At 31.7% G+C, this 21200-nt stretch overlaps 2 protein-coding genes across 2 annotated transcripts; one reads left to right on the top strand and one right to left on the bottom strand.

Annotated features, from left to right (window-relative positions):
- Nucleotides 1-1899: 1899 nt before the first annotated feature.
- Nucleotides 1900-3297, bottom strand: LOC129298261 (uncharacterized). The gene has a single exon (XM_054936643.1). It carries the CDS (start codon nt 3165-3167, stop codon nt 2436-2438), a length of 732 nt encoding a protein of 243 aa, XP_054792618.1. The 5' UTR covers nt 3168-3297; the 3' UTR covers nt 1900-2435.
- A 10681-nt stretch (nt 3298-13978) lies between these two features.
- LOC129298262 (uncharacterized) lies at nt 13979-15521 on the top strand. Its single transcript, XM_054936644.1, has one exon. The coding sequence runs from the start codon at nt 14056-14058 to the stop codon at nt 15262-15264; it is 1209 nt and encodes a 402-aa protein (XP_054792619.1). The 5' UTR covers nt 13979-14055; the 3' UTR covers nt 15265-15521.
- The last annotated feature ends 5679 nt before the right edge of the window (nt 15522-21200 follow it).

Genomic DNA, 21200 nt, shown 5'->3' with positions numbered 1-21200 from the left:
TATCTTCACAACCTAGATGAATTATGCACCCCTTAATTGTGACATGAAAACGAGTAGGTGCAACAAAATAAAGAGGAGAAAGGAGAATAGCATTGACAAACACAGCCCAATCAGCACCATTTGAACTCGAGACGTAACCTACGATGGAAATTACGCCGAGATGCCTTTTTTGACCTTCACAGTTGTCTCAGGACTTACAGAAGAAGAGGGTCCAAGCTAAGCATGATGAGATTGTGAGTTAAAAAACAAAACAAAACAAATTACAGATTTATTTTACTTTTCAGATCTTTATTAAAAAAAATCAATTACCAGACATGAATTCGGTATCTATCGAAGATGATGAGTACTACATCAGCATACCCATTGTTTCTCACTCTTTTATATTGTATTTCCATGGTTTTAGTTTTATATCTTAATTAAATTATTTTTTGATAAGTTGACAATAAAATTATTTAATTTTATATGTCAATTCTTCGAAAGTAAAAAAAAATATTACATTTTAAATAAAAACAGAACTCAGTATATAAATTTAACTTAAACAATTTACACAACAATTTTTATCGCGCAAATCAAATGTCACTTGGTTGATTTCTCACTGATGTGCGTCTGGCGAGACAGTCATTTTTTCGTTAAAAAAAATATAATAATTTCCTTTCTGTTTACTTAAATCACATATATTTTCTTCAATTTTCAAAAAATATATTTTAATTCAATTATTAACAATGTTATGATCTCTAATTCTTTATCAGTCACTCTCAGTATATTTTACTGAAATTAAAAAAAATTAAATTTTATTAACTTTATCTTAAATTTTAACAAATTTTTACCTTTACCGTTTTTAAATTTCATTACAAATATTTTTATTTAAAATATTTAATAATGACCAAAATGTAAAGAGAATCATTAAGAGTTAATAAGTGCCTTATAAATATAATTAAATTTTTTTCCTCTTTGCCCTATGAATAAAATCAAAGGAGAATTTTTTAAAAATTTTAAAATATTTAATTTTTATTTTTTTATTCTCTCTCCCAATTTTAAAAATTTAAATAATTACATAAATATTTAGATAAATAAATTTAAATTGCATGTTAAATTAATAAAATTAAGAAATAAATAAAAATTATATTGAGTAATTTATTATATTAAATCCTATTATTTCATTAAGTTTTCTTAACTGTGCGTTTAAAATATTATTTTAGCCAATTTATGTATTGAAATTTTAGAAAATGTTGTTAAATAAATATATTATAAAACCAAACAAAAAAAAACATAAATAAAAAAGTAAATATATGCATTAAAATTTTTGATAATTTAAATAATTTTTAGATAACATTTATATTTTAAATGTAGGTATATTGGTTTAATAACTTAACAGTCAACTAATAATTAGATAAATTAAAAATAAAATTTTAAAAATAGAAAGGATGTTTGTTTTGTAACTATTTAATATATTAGAAGAGGTTCAAGCATGTTTCAAAAGATATCTATAATAAAACTTTTTTTAAAAATAAAATTAAAAGTTTTCTTATTGCAAAAGACTAAAGCTTAAGATTCTCCTCAACTTTTCATGTCATCAGACATCAAACGTTCATAAATTCTAAATCAGCTATTGCTAGTTAAATTTATCACTACATTCCCACATCTAAACTCTCAATGACAAGAGTTTAATGATATAGAGATGTAAAAGGATGATCCATAATTCAAAAGAAATTCAAAAAAACTTTCACTCTTTCCTTTTATAATCACTGACGAGAACGTAATCGTTCCCGCTCTGAGACTGAAATCATTGGCCATCAATACTTGCGATTTTTCCTCCCCAAAAATTGTACGCCCAATCCCAGATCCATTAGGAAAAGTAAAATTTACAACTGCTCATTTATTAGAAAACATCACTCCTACTCTTGGTGAAGGGAAAAAGCACTCACGATTCACGAATCTATTTACAAATTGTTAGTAGAGACTAGAGAGAAAAAGGAAACGCTAAAAACCAAATCACAGTAAAAGCAGAAGTATTTGGGAACAGTCGAGACCGTTATTCGACGTGTCACGTCATCTGTGCCTAGCACAAGCATCGGCGATTCCGAGCACGCAAGCTCGACGCCGTCGTGGAATCGTTTGACGCCTATTGCGGCACGTGGATCTCAGGCTCACCTACCCCCACGCGCCGGACCGCCTCCCAGATGCGAACCGCTTCATACCACCTAAACCAGGAGGTTCACTCTCCGTCACGCTGTTTCTCGGGGTCGGCTCGGCGAAAGATGCGTCGATATCGCTAGCAGTGCTATTCCGCGGCAGCGTGGTCCGGTTCTTGATTGAAGGAGAATCTTCTGGCGGAAGATCGGCTTTCTGGACCTTGTTTTCTTGGCGGCGGGGGCGGAAAATAGCTCTAAAGCTTTCAAAGAACCCTGGTTTCCGGCCTCTGCTTTTGCTTCGCATCAATTTTCTTTAGCGGTGCCCGACTCAGAGGACCTTTGGCGACTTCTCAACCTGCGATTTCGATCCCTCCTCGATCTCACTCTCCCCATACATGAAACCTTTGGCGACGATGGTTCGATCACTGAGGATTCCGATTTTCCCACTGACGCACTCCGTTTGGGGAACAATCTGGTGTTCCCCAGCTTGTGGTTTCGACGATTCTTGGCATCCCCAAAGGAAGGTTTCTGAGGCTTTGGCAGGCCAATAATGGAGGCCTTGGACTTCAAAGAAACCCGCTGAGACTTGGATTTCAAACTGGGGTTCAAATTGGTAGAATTGGAGCTGTTACCCTTGGTGGATTCTTTTCGCTCGTAGACAGCATTACGGTCCCACCAGTCCAATTCTTCGTCCCTGGAGAGCCAGAAGGATTCAGGCGGGGAATCAGGGTTGTTCTTCGGCAGATGCGCTTCCTCTGCCTGGTGGCCGTGACCGTCAGCAAGAGTCTCGCAGGCAATTTTGCGATCACCGGACCCGCCGCCGGCACACGCAGAAACCAATGTTTCGACTTGTGGCATTGCAGTTGGTAGACGCAAAAACGGAAGGCTGAGGCCTGCAAGGAAGAAAGTATGAAAGGGGAGAAACGGAGAAAGACAATGGTTTTTGTAGAAGTGGGTAGGAATGGAAGAGCCAAAGAGCACTTGAAAAGTAGGCGGGCGCGAGAGAGAGAGAGAGAGAGAATTTAATACATTCATTATTCAAGAGGGAGCGGGAGGGCCGTGTTCAACTTGTTGACTGGTGCTCAGTCTCACCTCACGCTGGTTTTGTTTTCTATGAATGCGAGTAGGCCACTCCCACTTTTCCAGATAGAGAGAGAGAGAGAGAGAAAGTAGACTATCTTTGAGGCCCGTCAAAAGAATACGAAAACCATGAAAAAAACGCAGCGTTTTAGAGGGCGTTTTTCCCAACTTGAAGGTTTTTTCGTTTTCCTCCATGGCTGTTTTTTATTTTGACAGCTTCTCTAAGGCTGGTCTCTTCCTAGTTAGGTTCTCATCATGCACAGTGTGCCCTTGCTTTCTGATTAACAACCTGCATTTTATATTGGTCAGGTAGCTAGGCTACATAAATACCATAGCTGCTGACCTAAAAGTATGCATATCATGGTAGTTCATTCGTTACGTTATTCCACCATATATAAAATGGCTGTTGAGTTGAGGCTTACATTACATGTATTAGTTTCTTGCGTTTAGTAGGTTGACGTGAGTGCAATAGCTGTTGCAAGATAAAATATTAAACACTCCAATACTGTCTGATACATACTGCTCGAATCATTAAAAGAACTCTGTATGTCAAGATATTATGCATTAATTAATCGCGTTACTTATGTAGCTTGAATTTGTTAACTTTTCCCTCTTCCTAGAATAAGTCCCAATTTCATCAATGATGACATTCATTAAAAAAAAAAAAAAAAGAATGTGAGGCGAAGACTATATACGTAGTCTTTGAAAAGTCACTATATGTTCTGGGATGATCTTTTTGTTCTTTTTGACAAGTTGTATTCAGCATCCCTCATAAAACAAGAACGAGGTCAGATTATTATTATTATTATTATTATTATTATTTATTATATCATGCTGCAGAGTAATGAAAAGGAATGTATACGAATCTGATTATATTACAGCTGGCTTTTCGAGTCGACCAACATTGCAGTATAAGAAAAAGAATACTCACGGCTCCTCGACAATAATGTATGCCTCGTATTCTCATAATTAATATCTCCGGTTTTATGCTTTTCCCGAATGTTTTAGGTAATTTTGTGAATATACATTAATGATACACTGACTCAGTTATTCAATGTAGGAATTAAATTAAAAATTGCGGGTTTGGGTAGTTAGGGGACACAGAAGACGCAATCAAAGAGGCTAGTAAAGTTAGTTACAACAAACTAATCATATTCGCAGACCAAAACCCGGTGGCAAATGCGGCGATGAATCCAGTTAATTATTAATTGAAGTACTGCGACCGATTTTTTCTGCTCAATCTTTGAAACGTTAATTTTTCCATAAGTGTGCGTGAAGCTTTTACGCGAACAGCGGCTACAATCCCTGAGCAACCAGTCTAGATAGATAGAGTCCTCTTTTTTTTTTCCGGCCAGAAATTACATTAGCACAATCTTAAGATGGTGCGCTGATAATTCGTAACGTGAACGTGAAGAGGCGTATTTAGTGAGCTCGTGAGCATTAGAATTAAAAATATTGATTAAACTGGAGTTACTTGATATATTATTTAAATATTCACTCCTGAATACTAATTCAACGTGGATCAAATTATATAATGCATGATGCTCGAAGTAGCTATAAAATAATGCGGCGTATTCCTGAGCTAATTGAAAGCAAAACTGTGAAAGCATCTGAATTAGTAGCAGCATGTAGAGATTAGTGGTCAGATGTTTAATCTAATAAACCATCTTAAGATGGCATCAGATAGGGGGGAAATGTCGCAATCCAAGTTTTTGTAGTGTTTATAATTATAAGGTGAAGGAAATTTGGCTTTTGGCCTTTTGGGAGTCGCATCTGTTATGTTATGATTTATAAAGAAGTCCGTAATTTGCAGACATCCCACAAATTCACAAAATAATTTGCGCTGATCAAGAGTCAGTCGCGCTCATGACACTTCACGTGCGGAAAAAACAGAATTTTTTTTTTCTGGGAACAAAAAAGCACGCAAATGAACATTTTCTTTTAATAGTGCAACAAATGAACTTGATCTGAAGTAACTATTGACCGCTAGCTAGCAGAAGAGGGGTGCACACAACTTAGCTACACACACCAGCCTTGTCCATCTCCATTCGTTCATTGCTTTTTTGTTTGTTTTAGGGAAAATGACAATTATAGACCCTATAAGATGATTAATTACAATTATAGATCTTCAATTATTGAAATACCAGAACCATGGTCCTGCAATTAAAAATAATTTGATTGGACTGAAATGTCCCTAAGATCAATCGAATAAAACAACCCAACCTGATTTGGGCGTTGAAGCATTATTCCTTTTTTTTTTTCCTTCCCCATCTCGTTACCATTTTCTTCCTTCCTTACCTCTCAATTGCCGTCGAAGGTGACTTACATACTGGGCTCTATAACTCCACTTTTTAATTTGTTTTCAATTTCTCTTTGCAATTTCGCCACTTGTTCCTTCACTTCTTGTCCCATTTTTTATTTGTGATGTTCCACTTTTTTCAATACTTGTTCGCATTTAGCCTGCATCATCTGCATAAATTATGGATTAAAAATTAGTGGTTTTTTTTTTTTACTTTCTAGATCTTGCTGCCCCTACTTGCATTTTATTACATGAATAGTTAAATTTGATTGTGATGCTTTCTTTTATAGTTTGTTAAACTAAATTCAATAGTTATATTATGTATTATTCATAGTGATGTTCTATATGAATACTTATGTTAGATGCATTTTTCGTGCTTATATTATGGATTTTCAATAGTGATGTTTTGTATTTTTAGTGTATATATATTTTTCAGTACTTGGATCATATATAGATTATTATTACGTAGTGGCTTTTTAGTTGATTCAATAAAGTTGATTCAAAAGTTTTGACGTTCATTTCAAAAGCCAAACAAAGAGAAAGTAGTAAAAAAGTGAAGGCACAAAATGTAGGCTTTTTTTTTTGACATTTTCTTGCTTCTGTTTGTAAAGTGTTTTGCTACGTTTAAAAGGATGATTAATGTCATTGATATTTACAAGCTGTTAATCTCAAAAGTTGTGTACATATTCATTTGTTTATGAACAAAATGATATAATTCTAATCTTGTTACCACTTTGTTTTTTAGTTGTAATGAAGTTAGAATATAAAGTATGTAACTAAATGTTACTTCAGGGTGTAAAATAATACACTACTCTTGAAAATTACGACTTACGTTAGGAGATTTTATTAGTAAATATATTATTGCTTTTAAAAGAAAACTTTGTACTGTACAAAACTTAAAATATTATAATGAGAGGATTTCACAAAACCAAGCAAGTTTTCATGATTTCAAAAGTAATTCTACCATTATTTTCGTCCCATGCTAGGGGATTTTAATAGTAATACATTTTTTTATAATTAAAAAACTATGTTCTAATTAAACTTAGGTTATGTTTGTTTACTAAAATAAAATAAAATAGAATAGATTAAAAAATAAAGATAAAAATGAACTAAATCATTCTTTTCCCCATATTGAGCATAATAAAACTCATTAATATATATTAAAAATGTAGGAATCATCACACCCTTCAAAAATTATATAAATCATAATTCCTAACCTCGTAAATTAAATTATCTCATCCCTTTATAAATATATTCACATATCCTTTACATATTCCTTTTGATTATCGTATTTTTACCATTATTTTTTAATCTAATCCATTTCATTTTATTTTAGTAAGCAAACGTAATCTTAGAGTTAAGCAATCTAAAATGACCCTTTTTCTAAATGGGTTTTCAAAATTTCACAAACGATCCTATCACGATTTCCAACCAATATTAGGAGATTTCAAAAGCCCTGTACTTAATAATTTACACAACTTTTAATATTAAACACTTTGTAAATATCAATTACATTAGCCATATTTCCGAATGTAACAAAAACACTTAAGAAAAACAAGAAAATTTCACCAAACAAAGAAAAGCCTATAATGTTTCTAGCGAAAAAAAGAATCCTATAATATGTGCTTAAACATCGCTATTAAAAGCCCGTAACATAGGGACTAAGAAATACATCTAACATAAGTATTGAAATATCGAACATCACTATGAATAATACATAACACAACTATTGAATTTAGTTTTACAAACTATTAAAGAAAGCATAATCATCAAATTTAGCTATTCATGTAATAAAAATGCAAGTAGGGGCAACAAGATCTAGAAAGTAAATAAATCCACTAATTTTTAATCCACAATTTGTACAGATCATGTAGGCTAAATGTGAACAAATATTAAAAAAAATAGAGTTGATAATTTAAACTTAATCTGATAGGCCAACCCAAACCCGTACTGACAAAATTTAGGATCGGGCCCAAAAGAAATAATATTTTTTAAAATAAGCCCAATCGAGGTCAAGCTTGGCTTGAATATCCAAATAAAAATAATATTTTTTAAAACATATATATAATATAATAAATATTAATTAATTTTTTAAATTTTATATCATTTTATACTAAAATACCACATATTTGAGTGTATTACTATAGGTTTTTTTCAAAAAAAAAAAGAGTAAAAATATTTATATTTTCATATTTTTATTATTTTAATTAATAAAATATCTCAAATAATATTTAAAATATATTTTAATTCTTATTTTTATATTTTAAGGCCCAATTATTTTTTTAAAAAAGTTTAGACTTCTATAAATCATTTGAGTATACAAAAAATATATTTTATATTTTTTTAAAATAAGATAGTAATTTTAAAGTAAAAATTGAATTAAAAATAATTTTAAAAATAAATTTAGACATGTATGAATTCTTGACTTTATTACTAGATAAATATAATACATAGAATAATATTCGTAAATAATTGTTTAGCTTTCGCCTATGCTAGAGTTGGTCAAAAAATTAAGAATAAATTAAAGTAAATACCCTTTGTTTGGAGGGGTTAAACAATATAAAAATTTCAAAAACAATTATAAAAAATAATATTTTACTCATAATTAAATAATTTTATTTATATAATATAATAATGACTAATTTTATCATATTTTTAAAAACTAAAAGTATAATTTACTCAAAAGTTATTAAAAATTTTGAACTAACCAAGATAATAATTTAAGTAAGCGGTCTAAACGTAATTAAATTAAGATCAACTTGATCATAATTAAAATAATATAATTTAATTAAAATATTTATATACGACCATAATAAGAGCAATAGCTACACAATTAAGATATTAATTTATAAGTAAATAAAAAATTTATAAATAAATTATACATAATACAATAAAACTTAACAAAATTATTTAAGTATAAAGTTAATAAGTTATTATTTTTATTTTTTTAAATTTAAAATAATATTTTATACTTAATATAATTATTTAACAATTAAAAACTGGTTCACAAAATAAAGAAAAATATTTCTAAAAAGTTTTGAATATTTGGGTCAGTCCCAATAAGCCTGAAGGTATTAAAGTCATATTTGGTTATATGAACTTTTTAAATAGGATAGGATATTTTAAGTTTGATTTGAATAAGTTTGGTTCACTCAAATTATCAACTCTGAAAAAAAATGGAACAACACAAATAAAAAGATGGAAGAAAAAATGAAGGAACAAGTGGCGAAATTGGGAAGAGAAATTGAAAACAAATTAAGAAGTGGAGTTAGAGAGAATTTCAAGCATGTAAGTCACCTTTGAGAGCAGTAGAGAGGCAGGAAGGAAGAAAATGATAAAAGGACGGGAAAATTTAGGGATAATGCTTCAATGCCCAGATCGAGTTGTTTTATTCAATGGATCTTAGGGCATTTCAGTCCAATCAAATTATTTTTAATTACAAATAGGTAGAATTAGTAATTCATGCTGCCCAAGTTTATTTGAATTGGGTTCAATTTAAATCGAGCTTATTTTAATTAAATTTAAAGTATCCTATCATATTAAAAAACTCATATAATCAAGCCCAACTTTAATTTTTTTTAATCGAGTTGGGTGGCCCATCGAATTTGGTCAAAGTTACAAACTCTATATATGTATAAAGTTAGAAATTTCATTAATCGATCTTATTCAAGTCATGCTCAATATTTCAATAATTGGAGGTCTACAGTTGTAATTAATCATCCTTAGGGTCTGTAATTGTCATTTTCCCTTGTTTTTATTGCCGCCTGATAACAGAACCCTTCTTTTACATGGTCATGCAAGTCAAGATTGTGGGCCCCTCATTGGATTCACTTCTAGGCCAACACACTACTGTTCCCCAGGACCTCTCAGTCTCTCACAAAAGTGAGCTCGACGAGATAACTGAAACAGAATTGGGCTCCAAACTTCTTATAGTATCTGAGCCCGTCCTTGTGCATGATAGATCATCAGTTCATCCATAAGTTCATCTCAAGATTGCAAAACAAAGAACAAGGCGCTGAATGTCTCTTGTTCTTCTTCTTCTTCTTCTTTGATAATGTTCCTTTCTTTCTAAAGGAGTTAGTGCTTCATGATTGCATGACATTTCAATCCCCACTTTCTGTCTAGTTAATTAATACATTGGGCTTCCCCCCCGGCCCGCAACCAAAAAAAGTTTATATTAAACTAGGAGCATATAAATATAAATCACTATACATTAATACCTAGATCCTTATAGTTTTTCAATTTTGGATGAGGCTCCTCTAGTTTATTTTATTTTAATCAAACCTTTATAGCTTGAATGTTAAAATTATTAATGAATGATTAACTTTCTTAAAATAAAAATATTTTTTAAATTTATAAGAACTTTGATTTAATACTGTTGGCCAAAAAGAAAAAAAATGATTTAATGCAATGTTTACGTTTCTATTAACCTTTTATTAAAATTATACTTGAATAAAAATTATTTAGAAGACATGACCTAATTATATAAATTTTGAATTATAAAAATTATGTAAGTAATTCTAAAAGTGTACAATCCTTTGATATAAATATAAAAGTTCTTCATTACATTTCTTGGAAAAAAAAATTTTGAAACAGGGATTAACATATTTAATTGATTAAACTATAAGAATATAATTAAAATAAAATAAATCTCAGGGACATAATTCAAAACTAATACAAATTACGAGGACCTGCAAATTAACTTTTGTGTTTGATATTTGATTGACCCAAAAGAAATCATTTTAGCCTCTCTTTTTTCCATTTGTATCTCAAATTAGGCTTGAAGGAGGGAAAAAATCAAGTGCAAAATAATCTGCCAAGGCGGTATTTTCATTGAGGCGTTTGCCACCTTGCCCCGCCCCTGAAGCTGCAAAAAGAAATTTGAAGAGTGTGGCGACAAGTCGGGAAATACAAAAAAGTCACGTGCTCCTAAAAAAGTGAATAAACCTAAATTTACTGTTTTAATTTTTAAAAATCAGATCAGATTGTAAATAAGAAAGGCAAACATTTCACAATTCTTATAGTCCAACCAATTGAGATGATTAAAGGAATGACGTAATAATTAAATAAAAGTAATAGTACATACCTACATAACAATATAAATATGAAATTGTTAAAAAATGTGTAGAAAATAATTAGCTCTTGCCATATGAGCTTTTTTAAAAAAAAAACACTAATTGAGGATTTGCAATTTTCGGTTCAAGTTTATCTTGCTCAATGTTGTTATTTAATTTTAAAATTTAATTTAAAAAAATAGATCAATCCAACCCTATTTGACTCTTAATCTAAAAACAGTTCTTGATTCCCTACCTTATTTAACCAAATTCAATCAATCAATCCTATAAACAATTTTTTACTTCTCATATAGCTTTTAAAACACCACCTAAATTATGGAGTTGGATTCTTTCTATTGTCCCTCCCATGAGGGATAATGGATCTTGGCCATTCAAATTTAATTTGAATGATTCAAATTTAAAATATTTATTTTGCTATATTTATTAAAAATTATAAAAAAAATTAATAAACATGTTTCATTACTAATTTGAGATTTCCATATTTAATATGGGTGGTCTAAATTAAACATTAAAATTTTTTAAAGTCTAAATATAATATTAATTTTGTTTTAAAAAATAACCAGATAGATTAAACTCCACTCCTTTTAATAAAAAATATAAGAAATAAAATCATCTTAAGAACTCTTTTCATTATGAAACTTTTCCCTTTTTCCATTTTCAATGATGAAATAATCATTCAACATTTAGAGAAACCAGTTCTCTTTGAATTTATTTTCAAACTAGTGATTAAAAAAGTTAATCATATTCTCATTAAAGAAAAACAAATTAATTTCTTACAAGGAGAAATTTCCTTCAAAAATACTCAAGTAGCCAAACCAAAAGTCCTACAGAAGATCCAAAATCTTTTAACTGATATTAAACAATCTATATGTTTTGATATCCCTGATGCTTTTTAGGAGCGAAAGAAACATTTAGTCAATCTATCTTATGAAAAAGATTTCTATTAAACCAAAATTTCAACAAAAGCTAGACTAATTCAAATGAATCAAGAGCTTCTTGAATTTTTTCAAAAAGAAATTCAAGAACTCCTCACCAAAAAATTAATCAAAAAGAGTCATAGTTCTTGGTCCTATGCTGCCTTCTATATTAATAAAAATGCAGAAATGGAGAAAGGATCTCCAAGATTAGTAATTAACTACGAGCCTCTCAATTAGGCACTCCAATGTATTAGGTATCCTATTCCTAACAAAAAAAATCTTTTTAGCTACCTTTATTTGGCAACAATCTTTTTCAAGTTTGAAATGAAATATAAATTTTGACAAATTCAAATTGATGAATAATGATAGATATAAAACTACATTCTCAGTTTCCTTTGGCCAGTATGAATGGAATGTCATGTCATTTGGTTTGAAAAATGCCCCCTTTGAATTTCAAAGAATCATAAATGAAATTTTTAACCCACACACCAAATTCATCATTGTTTACATTGATAATGTTTTAATTTACTCTCAATCAATTGATTAACATTTCAAACATATCCACATATTTGTCAATAGTATCAAAAGAAGTAGCCTTGCTATTTTAAAGACAAAAATAAGTCTTTTTCAAACTAAAATAAGATTCTTAGGTCACCATATCCATTAGGGAATGATTACTCCCATCATTGAATGATTCAATTTACTAATAAATTATCAAATTAAATCACTAGTAAAACTTGACTCTAGAGGGTTTTAGGATGTTTAAATTATGTAAGAGATCTTCTTCCATAGTTAAACAAGCTTGTTAAACCTATCCACGATTGCCTTAAGAAAAGTCCACCAGCATGAACAAATACCCACACTCGTATTGTTAGAAAGATCAAATCACAAGTTAAAGCCTATGCTTAGCTCTACCTAACCCACATGCATTAAAAGTAGTGGAAAGCAATGCCTCTGCTATAGGATATGGGAGAATCCTCAAATAGAGATTTAATGAGAAAGAAAGCATTATTGCTTTCACGTAAAAGCATTTGAATCCAACCCAGCAAAATAATTTAATTATTAAAAAAGAAATTTTAACCATCGTTTTATGTATCACAAAATTTTAAAGTGATTTAATAAACTAAAAGTTTTTGGTCAAAGTTGATTGCAAATCGGTCAAAGGTGTTTTGCAAAATATGTTAAAACTCTTGTATCAAAATAAATTTTTGCTAGATGGCAAGCTTATTAAGTGTATTTTACTTTGAAATTGAATATATTTGAGACTTTACAAACTTTCTTTTAGATTATTTCATTAGAGAATTCTTGCAGGGAAGGTAAAAATATGCTTTAGAAGAAAGGAAAAGAAAAAATGGAGAAGACTGATTTAGCAATACTCTTGTTAACAACGTCATTGACTTAAAATTGAAATGAGTCATTGACTAAACCATTAACCAAGAAAGTAGGGTCACCTGTCTTGAAAACCCCCAAGCAAAAAATACTAACCTCTTACAAATTAATCCCTAAACCAACCTTTTCTAAATCTACTATCCAAACAATAAGCCCACAATCTTATACCTTCTCAATTAAAACTATCTAAGCCTTAGTATCTTAATGATTAACCCATTGGACCCAAATAAATATGGGCAAACATTGCTGAGGAAAAAGATTTATATTTGATAACCCTTTTCCAACTTATTGAAACCCTAAAAAATAAACAGGTCACTGTTTTCAATTCAAAAAATAAACAAGTGGTTGAGTTTCCTTAACCAGGTCAAAGAATTAAAACCAGTTATATCCCACGATTTGATAAAGCCACAAACATTGCCCAAATTGAATTTGAATTTTTCTCAAAAATCCAAACCATGTAGCCTCACAAATCTTTCCTCCAAGGTTCCACTCTAAGTCCACAATCTTGAATAAAACCTAACAATTTTATTAACTTATCTTAATCGACACTGAGTCCATAACCTCAAGACACAATCCTAAAGAAAATGATGGGATAAAAGACCCTTTACATTATAAATTTAAAAGGTTCTTACCCCTTAAAGAATTAAATATTAAAGTTGCACCAATAATATTAAACTTAAAATGTTTGGATTGGTAATTAAATTTAATAAAAAAATTTTAATTTTTATAAATTGACTATCTAGATATATTTTAAATAATGTAAATTTAATATTTAAAATATAAAAATTATAATATTAAATTTATAATATTTATATTAAATCTTGATTTTTTATATTGCTGACAATAATTAATAAAATTTTTTATTTTTTATTTATAAAAAATAAAAAATAAAATTTAAATATTTAACTTGGACGATCTAGTTAATAATGGGTGGGAGGGGAGATACCGGGTCGCTAAATTGTACGGGCTTTCCAAGTTCCAACAAAATCCCGTCATTACATGTACAAACTACAAAGTGGATTCGAATTTTCGGACCGTTGGGGTCAGTTGCGGACAAGTAACGGTCGGATTGCAGGAAAAACTTCCAGACCCGTTGCCGTCACTCCTTCAAAATTCCCTGGCCTTCTAGCAAGCAAGAGGATTAGACATCGTCCCACTCACTGATGGGTTGTGTTTCCTCAAAACTCCTGAGGAAAGACCTCAGGCAAGAAGTCTTCATCAACGCCAATGGTGGCGACTACGTTAATCATGTGGTTTCTCTTACATCATCCACCTATGGAGCGCTCAAGTTGGACAGCGAGCAAGCCGGAGCGGAGTGCGTTGCAGATTCTAAGAGGCTTGAGAAGTCGCCTCCTCGCGAAGACCCAGAGGTTATTAATGCCTGGGAACTCATGGAAGATCTTGAAGATGGTGTTCCCGTTTCAAATCAAGCTAAGAAAAGCCCAAAACCAAGTCCTTTCCTTCGCGGCTTTATTGGTTCTGATACGAGAAGTCCGTCCAAGTTATTGAATCAATTTGGGTCTCCCAAAACGGTGAAGAAATTTGGAGGCAAGGAGAACAAAGTTCAAGGCGGTGTGGTCAGAGGCGGCATGAGACGCTTGGATTATAGCCCTAAAGGGATTCTGAAATCAAGTAATTTTTCTCCCAAGCCAAGCAAGCCGGTCCTTAATCCGAATTTTTCATTGAAGGGGTCTCCTATTTGTGCTTCAAGGAACAGTTTTGGTAGTGATTCTGGGCATTCGTCTCGAAAGAGGAGTCCCACTCCACTGTTTGATCCGGAGCTTCTTGCAACATATGAGAAAGAACTCTCTGAAGAGGAAGAACAAATCAAGAGAATGGTCTGGGCAACACCCAAAGGCCGGAGGTCCAGAAAGTCTCAGGACACGGAACCTGTTCTTCAGGCATTCGAGAAAATGTGCCCTCCAGGAGGAGAAAACTCTGTAGTAATCTACACGACGACGTTGCGAGGTATTAGAAAGACGTTCGAAGACTGCAATAAAGTTCGATTAATCCTCGAGTCCCATGACATTCGCATCTTCGAGCGCGATATATCTATGGATGCAGGATTAAAGGAGGAATTACGGCAGCTTATGGGAACGAAAGGAGTGAAAGTCCCGACGGTCTTCGTGAAGGGAAGATTAATAGGAGGAGTTGATGAAGTGGTGAAGTTAGAAGAAGAAGAGAAATTGGGTATTCTGTTTGAGGGAATTCCAAGGGCAAGAGTTGGGTGTGAAGGGTGTGGTGATGTGAGGTTTGTGATGTGTTCAAAATGCAATGGAAGTTGCAAGGTCCTGGATAAAGAGCACCAGAAGACAGTGAAATGTGGCCAGTGCAATGAGAACGGGTTAATTCAATGCCCTATCTGTTGTTGATGTAAAAGTGGATATCCTGGGTAACAAAGTTTGACATTTTGTGTTGTTGTTTACTACCTTTCAATCTTTAGGAAGATCCAGACAAAGAATGGCGTTCGGTTTGTAGCAATTCTTCAGAGTTATGTGTTAAACTAGGGTAGGGTTCTAAAGCGTGTTTTAGGCCCCCAAGTTGTTTGTTGATTCTTTCTCTGGTTTGGCTTGTCTTTTGGGACACTAGGTGTTCCTTTTCTAATCTAATTCAAAATTTACACGTACAATACTTTGTTTGGAGTATATCTACTAATTTTTAGCAAATTGAAATTGAAATATGTCAAATTAGCCGACAGGTTCTGGAAACCGATGGTTCTGTCAAAGCTGATGATGGCAGGAGCTTTATTGGAGGAATTGTTAGATATGAAAAGGGGGAATGGATAAGAGGCTTTTGTCAAAAAATTGATCAATCACCACCTGCCATTACAGAGATTAAAGCTTTAATCACTGGTCTAGAACTTTGCTGGAATCGTGGAGTTTAAAATGTCGAGGTGCTAACTGATTGCATTCAAGCCATTAATGTGATCACCATGGACGACATGGAGCAACATCCTAGCAGGAAAGTCATTTAGGGACTATTTGGTTTTCCTCCATTTAATATTTAAAAAGTAAAATTTTATTTTTAAAAAGTTAAAAATTATTTGGGTAGAATATTTTACAAAAAAACACATCTTGAAAGTACATTCAAACAAAGTGAATTTCTGAAATATAACTATTTGAAGCTTTTAAAAAGTGGATTTGAAAAGTAAGATATTATTTGACCATACTACTCTAAGTATAATCTCTTATTCTTTTATTTAAAAAATAGTTAATTCATTAAAAATATAATTGTTATTTTAATAATAATAATTAGGTATCAATTTTTTTAGTATTATAAATTGAGTAATTAATCATGTTAATTTTTAGCATTAATGTATAATAAAAATTAAAAATCTTTATTACATCTTTTAAAATTATAAATTAAAAAATATAAATAACTAGAAATCAAATTTTTAGCATTATAGATCAAATTTAAAATCTTTCTTCTATTTTTTAAATATTTTAAATATATTACATTTGTATAATAAAAATTATAAATCATTATAAATCAATGTCCTTTTTGGTAATTGTACATTCAAAAGCAGATTTCACTATCACAAATCAAACAACTTTTAATGTATCAAACTAATTTTTGAAAAAAAAAATCCAAACACAAATTTCGTTACAATAACTAACTTTCACTAAACTGACTTTCACCTAATGGACTTTTATCAAATGAATTTTTGACAAACTGAAAACCAAACGCGCACTTAATCTGCTAGGAGAAGTGTCAATAGACCTTGGAAGGTCCAATTTATTTATTCATTTATTTTTTGCAAAGAGGGTACATGTGCTGATGCTTTAGCTAATTTAGCCTTTTCCTCTCAGGCTATTTTTAATACATTTGATTATCCACCATCTTGCATCAGAAAAGTGGTTGATGATGATAGGAACTCTAATTTGATTAGGTTTATGATGTAATTTCTTTGGCGTTTTAATTTGATCCCATTTCTTTTTTTTTTTCAAAAAAAGAAAGCAAACAGGTTGCTTTGGACAATGTACTTGTTTTGGTTTTTCATATGGGTGCAAGCAGCAGCACCTCTCTCCAGCAAGGATCTATATATTTCAAAACCTCAATAGGTCAGTTGAGGCGGGAGCCTCTTAGGGTATGTTTGTTGATGGCACCATGACCTTATTCTGTGTCCTCTTTCACTTATTTTATTGACATTCATTGGCTTCATTGTCTTCGTCCTGGATGTAGCCTAATATAATTTATTTGTTAACACTGATGATAGTTCCATGATGTTTTCTTGTTCATTTTGTTTTGATTGAAAGAACAGCCATATAATGGTGAAAACTTTTGTGCCCATAGAAGCGATGCTAACTGTGTGTGCCGCTGGTTGTAGGAGTAGTTATGCATGTCAATTAATCTCTGATCGTGTTCTCTTCTTTTGCTTCTGACTTTCTTAGATGAATTGATTGGAATGTGCTACTGTTAGATTCATTTGACCTCTACAGATAAGTTGATACGTGTCTCTTGCCCAGAAGCATAAATTGCCAATTTTTTGAGGGATTATTCAGGTCACCGGATGACTCAATAATTATTTCGGGTACCCATCAGGCAAGTAAAGTGCACAAGGAAGATAAAATAAAAGGATTTATGTCAATGTAAAATTCAAGAAATAAAATAGTAAAGATTATTTAGTTTTTAGAAGAATAATAAATCAAACACTATACTACGATCCCCGTTGAATGAAGTAGAGTCTTAAAGAAGAATCAGGTCATGAATGGCTAACATCTCTCAGAGCTTTCCACAAGCCAACTCTTCAAGTGTGGAGCATACCTCAAAAATCAGATGAGGAGCATGGCATATGCCTTTTTGTCATGCAGTCTCTTAATCGAACAGTAAATGTATTAAAAAGGTGAAGCAGAGAAGCCCTTCCCCAGTGCTTACATATGCTTCCCATAAATAGGAATCACACCGTAAGTGAAAACCGCAGGACAGCAGAACATTTTTTTAATTGCCAGAACAAGAGCATGCTTTGAATTTCAGCCTACAACAGCGAGAAGTTATCCTCTCACTGAATTGTACTTTTCATTATACAGGAAAGGAATAACTTCAAATGAAGTTTATGTATACTGCATTACATTAACTGGTGGTCAGTTGCTACATTAAATAACTGGATAAGAAACCAGTGTAGATCAAATAAGGAAAGTATTAACATTTAATCCCTACTAGTGTAAGGTTCACACACTGGCATAGATGGTATGCATAATATATGTAAAGAAGCTTACCCAGGTGAAGGCAAACATAGCTCCTCATCCATGCCTTATGTTTATTAGCTCGTTGTCTTTTGTCCTAGAATTTACAGCATTGTGAACGAGGGATTGTAGGCTTACTGGAACCGTTATTAATTGTTTCTAGACTTTGATGCTGAAGCCAATGTGGTGCTTCTACATGCTTCAAAGTATCATGACATTAAAATAGTTTTCAGTCTCTCTCATCACTATAATCTGACGGAAGGCATTGAAGAACGTCTAGGCAAGGATTTTATGCAAAGAATAAGGAAGGAAGGCTTCAATGGGGTAAGATTAATTCAGGTAATCTGTCACTTATTTAGGTAAGTGATTGAATACCTAAATTGGTTTGGAAGCATCTTGCGAGAGATTTTTAACAAATTTTTAATCTACTATTACTCGTCTCCTTATTCTGATCCTGCTGTTGAATAAAAATTGCTAAATCCAGTGAGTTGCGAACTGTGTCTTGATTTGTTTTTCCCACACTCTTTAGAATGTTAAGTTGGGGGCTGTATAATCCTTGTCATGAAGCTTCTACTTCAACAGTCTTTTGCATTATTTATTCCATCAAAATACATCTTAACACTTGATGGAAACGCTATTAATTAGGCAATCAATAAAATAGTCTCTGTTTCCTTTACAAATGTGTTCATGCATTCTCTGTTATTGTTTATGATCACTAAAAGGAAAATCTGAAGGATCGCCAATGTATAAATATGCATGAAGAATGCCTTAACATTGACAAAGAATGCAGGTAAGGGGAAAACAAGTATGATACTTCTCCTCTCCTTTTTCCGTTACTTGACCCTTTTTCCTCTTGTCAAATTTTTTCAGGTACCATGTATGCCTACATTAAAACTTAAATTAGAGTTACATGTTGATGATATTTCTATATAAAGTATAGTTTCTACTAGTAAGTTATATACCAGCATACATTGAGTCATAGCTAAAGTATTATTCTTGAACCGTCTTTGCTTCTCTTCCACATCAATGCCAATCTACAATGTTGTTAGAAAATTTAGTCAGTTCAGACATCAAATACCCTTCGACAAGAAAAACAATAATCACACAAGGAGGGGGAGAAGTCATAAAATTAAGAGAATATGCACATATGTATATCACATAGAATACATGTCGGATAATCCATCGTCACTCCACAAGCTATCAATGATGAAGTGTGTGAGATATTAAAATGCAACGGTGGGAGGCTCCAATCATCAGAATATTGCCAGTCTACCTATTCAAATATGCTACCAAAAGCCATGATTAATAACAAGACAAGTTGAGGAATAATTCAAATAAGAAAAAAAAGAACATTCCCAAGCAGACAACAATATGAGTAACTTACCTCAGGCTTTCCAATTTTCGTAACTGTTCTTCCTAAACTCTAAGGATTTTGGATCAACCTAACAATTTGTCTGGACTAATAATAAATAATATGTTTAGATACTTGGCATCTCTCACAATATAGTATTTATGTAAAATCTCCCTCACTATTGCCCGATTAATCCAAATCTCAAATAATTAAGAGATTATCTCAAAGTAAGAATGACAAATTATACAACATGATCCTAAGGTTTCAATATTTAAAATACTCCCATACACTTTTAATATATTTAAATCAAAATTTTGAATGTATGCAGAAGCCTGTGAATTGAAAAAAAAAATCAAAACATTTACATATAACTCAAACAGTGAACTATACAGAAAAACAGCACATGCACTGTGGCATGCATGTCTCTGTACCATTCATCGCGACACAGTGTATAAGTTTGATAGCACTTTACTGTCAAATTGATAGCACAAGAGATGAAATTCCACGCGTCCCATTTTTCATCCGACATCCGATTGAAGTAATCTTGATGTCTACAAAGAGTTTTTTTAACTCTAGTTAATGGTATAAGTTTCACAATCAAATTATTTTTTTTATAAAAAGTCGGACACCCATTATTAGTTTTGTAACACACCAAAATTTTTTTTAAATAATTTAACTCAACCATAGTTGGGTTACAGCCACCTAACACATTTTTATATCAATAATTTCAATATAAAATATTTTATAATTGGCTTCAACTCACACACTATAACATTTCAGATAAATTTTTACCTCCCACATGCCATTAGACTAAATCACATTTGTCCATCCTTATACTCTCAACAAGTAAACTAAATCACATTTGTCCATCCTTATGCTCCAACAAGTAAAATAAGCAATTTAATAAATTTCAACACAAGTCAGTTATTTGGCCTTATAATCATGCCATTTTAACCAATTCAAAGTAAACCAAATATTAAAATTACAGTCATCAAATTGTACTAAAAATAGAAATAGTTTAAAGGCATGATTACATGTATATATTCATATAATTGACAATAAACAAAAAATCCTAATATTAGCAATATAACACATTATAAATCATAAATTAAATACTCAAAAGAGACAGTGGATCTATACCACTAAGCCTCTGGGACTCCTCCACGTGTCACTCGTGGCTCTTCTCCTGAAAATTGTTAATCACATAATGAGACTCAAAAGTCCCAGTAACCAAAGCCAATTTATGATAGTGTATACAAACAGTTAAGTGTGTGCTTACTAAGTGAGAATTAAAAATAATATAATTCCAAAAAATATAAGAAATATTACAATACACACAAACAACCATCCTTATATCCCTCCATTAACCTCGAGCCGTAGCCCTCACTCGGTGCTAAATTACCTGGCCAAAGGTAGATTAGCTCGAGCCCTTACAAGCTACCTATTGAGCTCCAATAGGGGCGTATCACGTGGCACATAACTACAACAATAATAGCAAGTCTCCCAACACCTCCCACAATAATTAAACAAATTCATAATAATATTGCACAATTATACAATATTACAAAATTCATAATTTTCTCAATAATCACCCAATTAACATGAAGTAATACTAATCACAAATTAAAAGCATGGTTACCTTGTGGCTTTTTCAATAAATTATTCCTTAAAATTTCTCTCTCACCACAATCTTCACCAGTAATACAATCTACAAATAACATATTATTTATAAATATTAGTTTCAATTTTTGAAACTAATAAAATAATTCTAACA

Source organism: Prosopis cineraria, unplaced genomic scaffold (genome assembly GCF_029017545.1).
Source record: "Prosopis cineraria cultivar Desert tree isolate PC_DT_omini unplaced genomic scaffold, ASM2901754v1 PC757, whole genome shotgun sequence".
Classification (NCBI taxonomy): Eukaryota; Viridiplantae; Streptophyta; class Magnoliopsida; order Fabales; family Fabaceae; genus Prosopis; species Prosopis cineraria.
This window is presented reverse-complemented; position numbering and strand designations above follow the sequence as displayed.

Bases quoted from the DNA above. Each gene is read 5' to 3' on its own strand.
- LOC129298261 (XM_054936643.1), bottom strand. From the start codon at position 3,167: ATGAATGTATTAAATTCTCTCTCTCTCTCTCTCTCGCGCCCGCCTACT.
- LOC129298262 (XM_054936644.1), top strand. From the start codon at position 14,056: ATGGGTTGTGTTTCCTCAAAACTCCTGAGGAAAGACCTCAGGCAAGAA.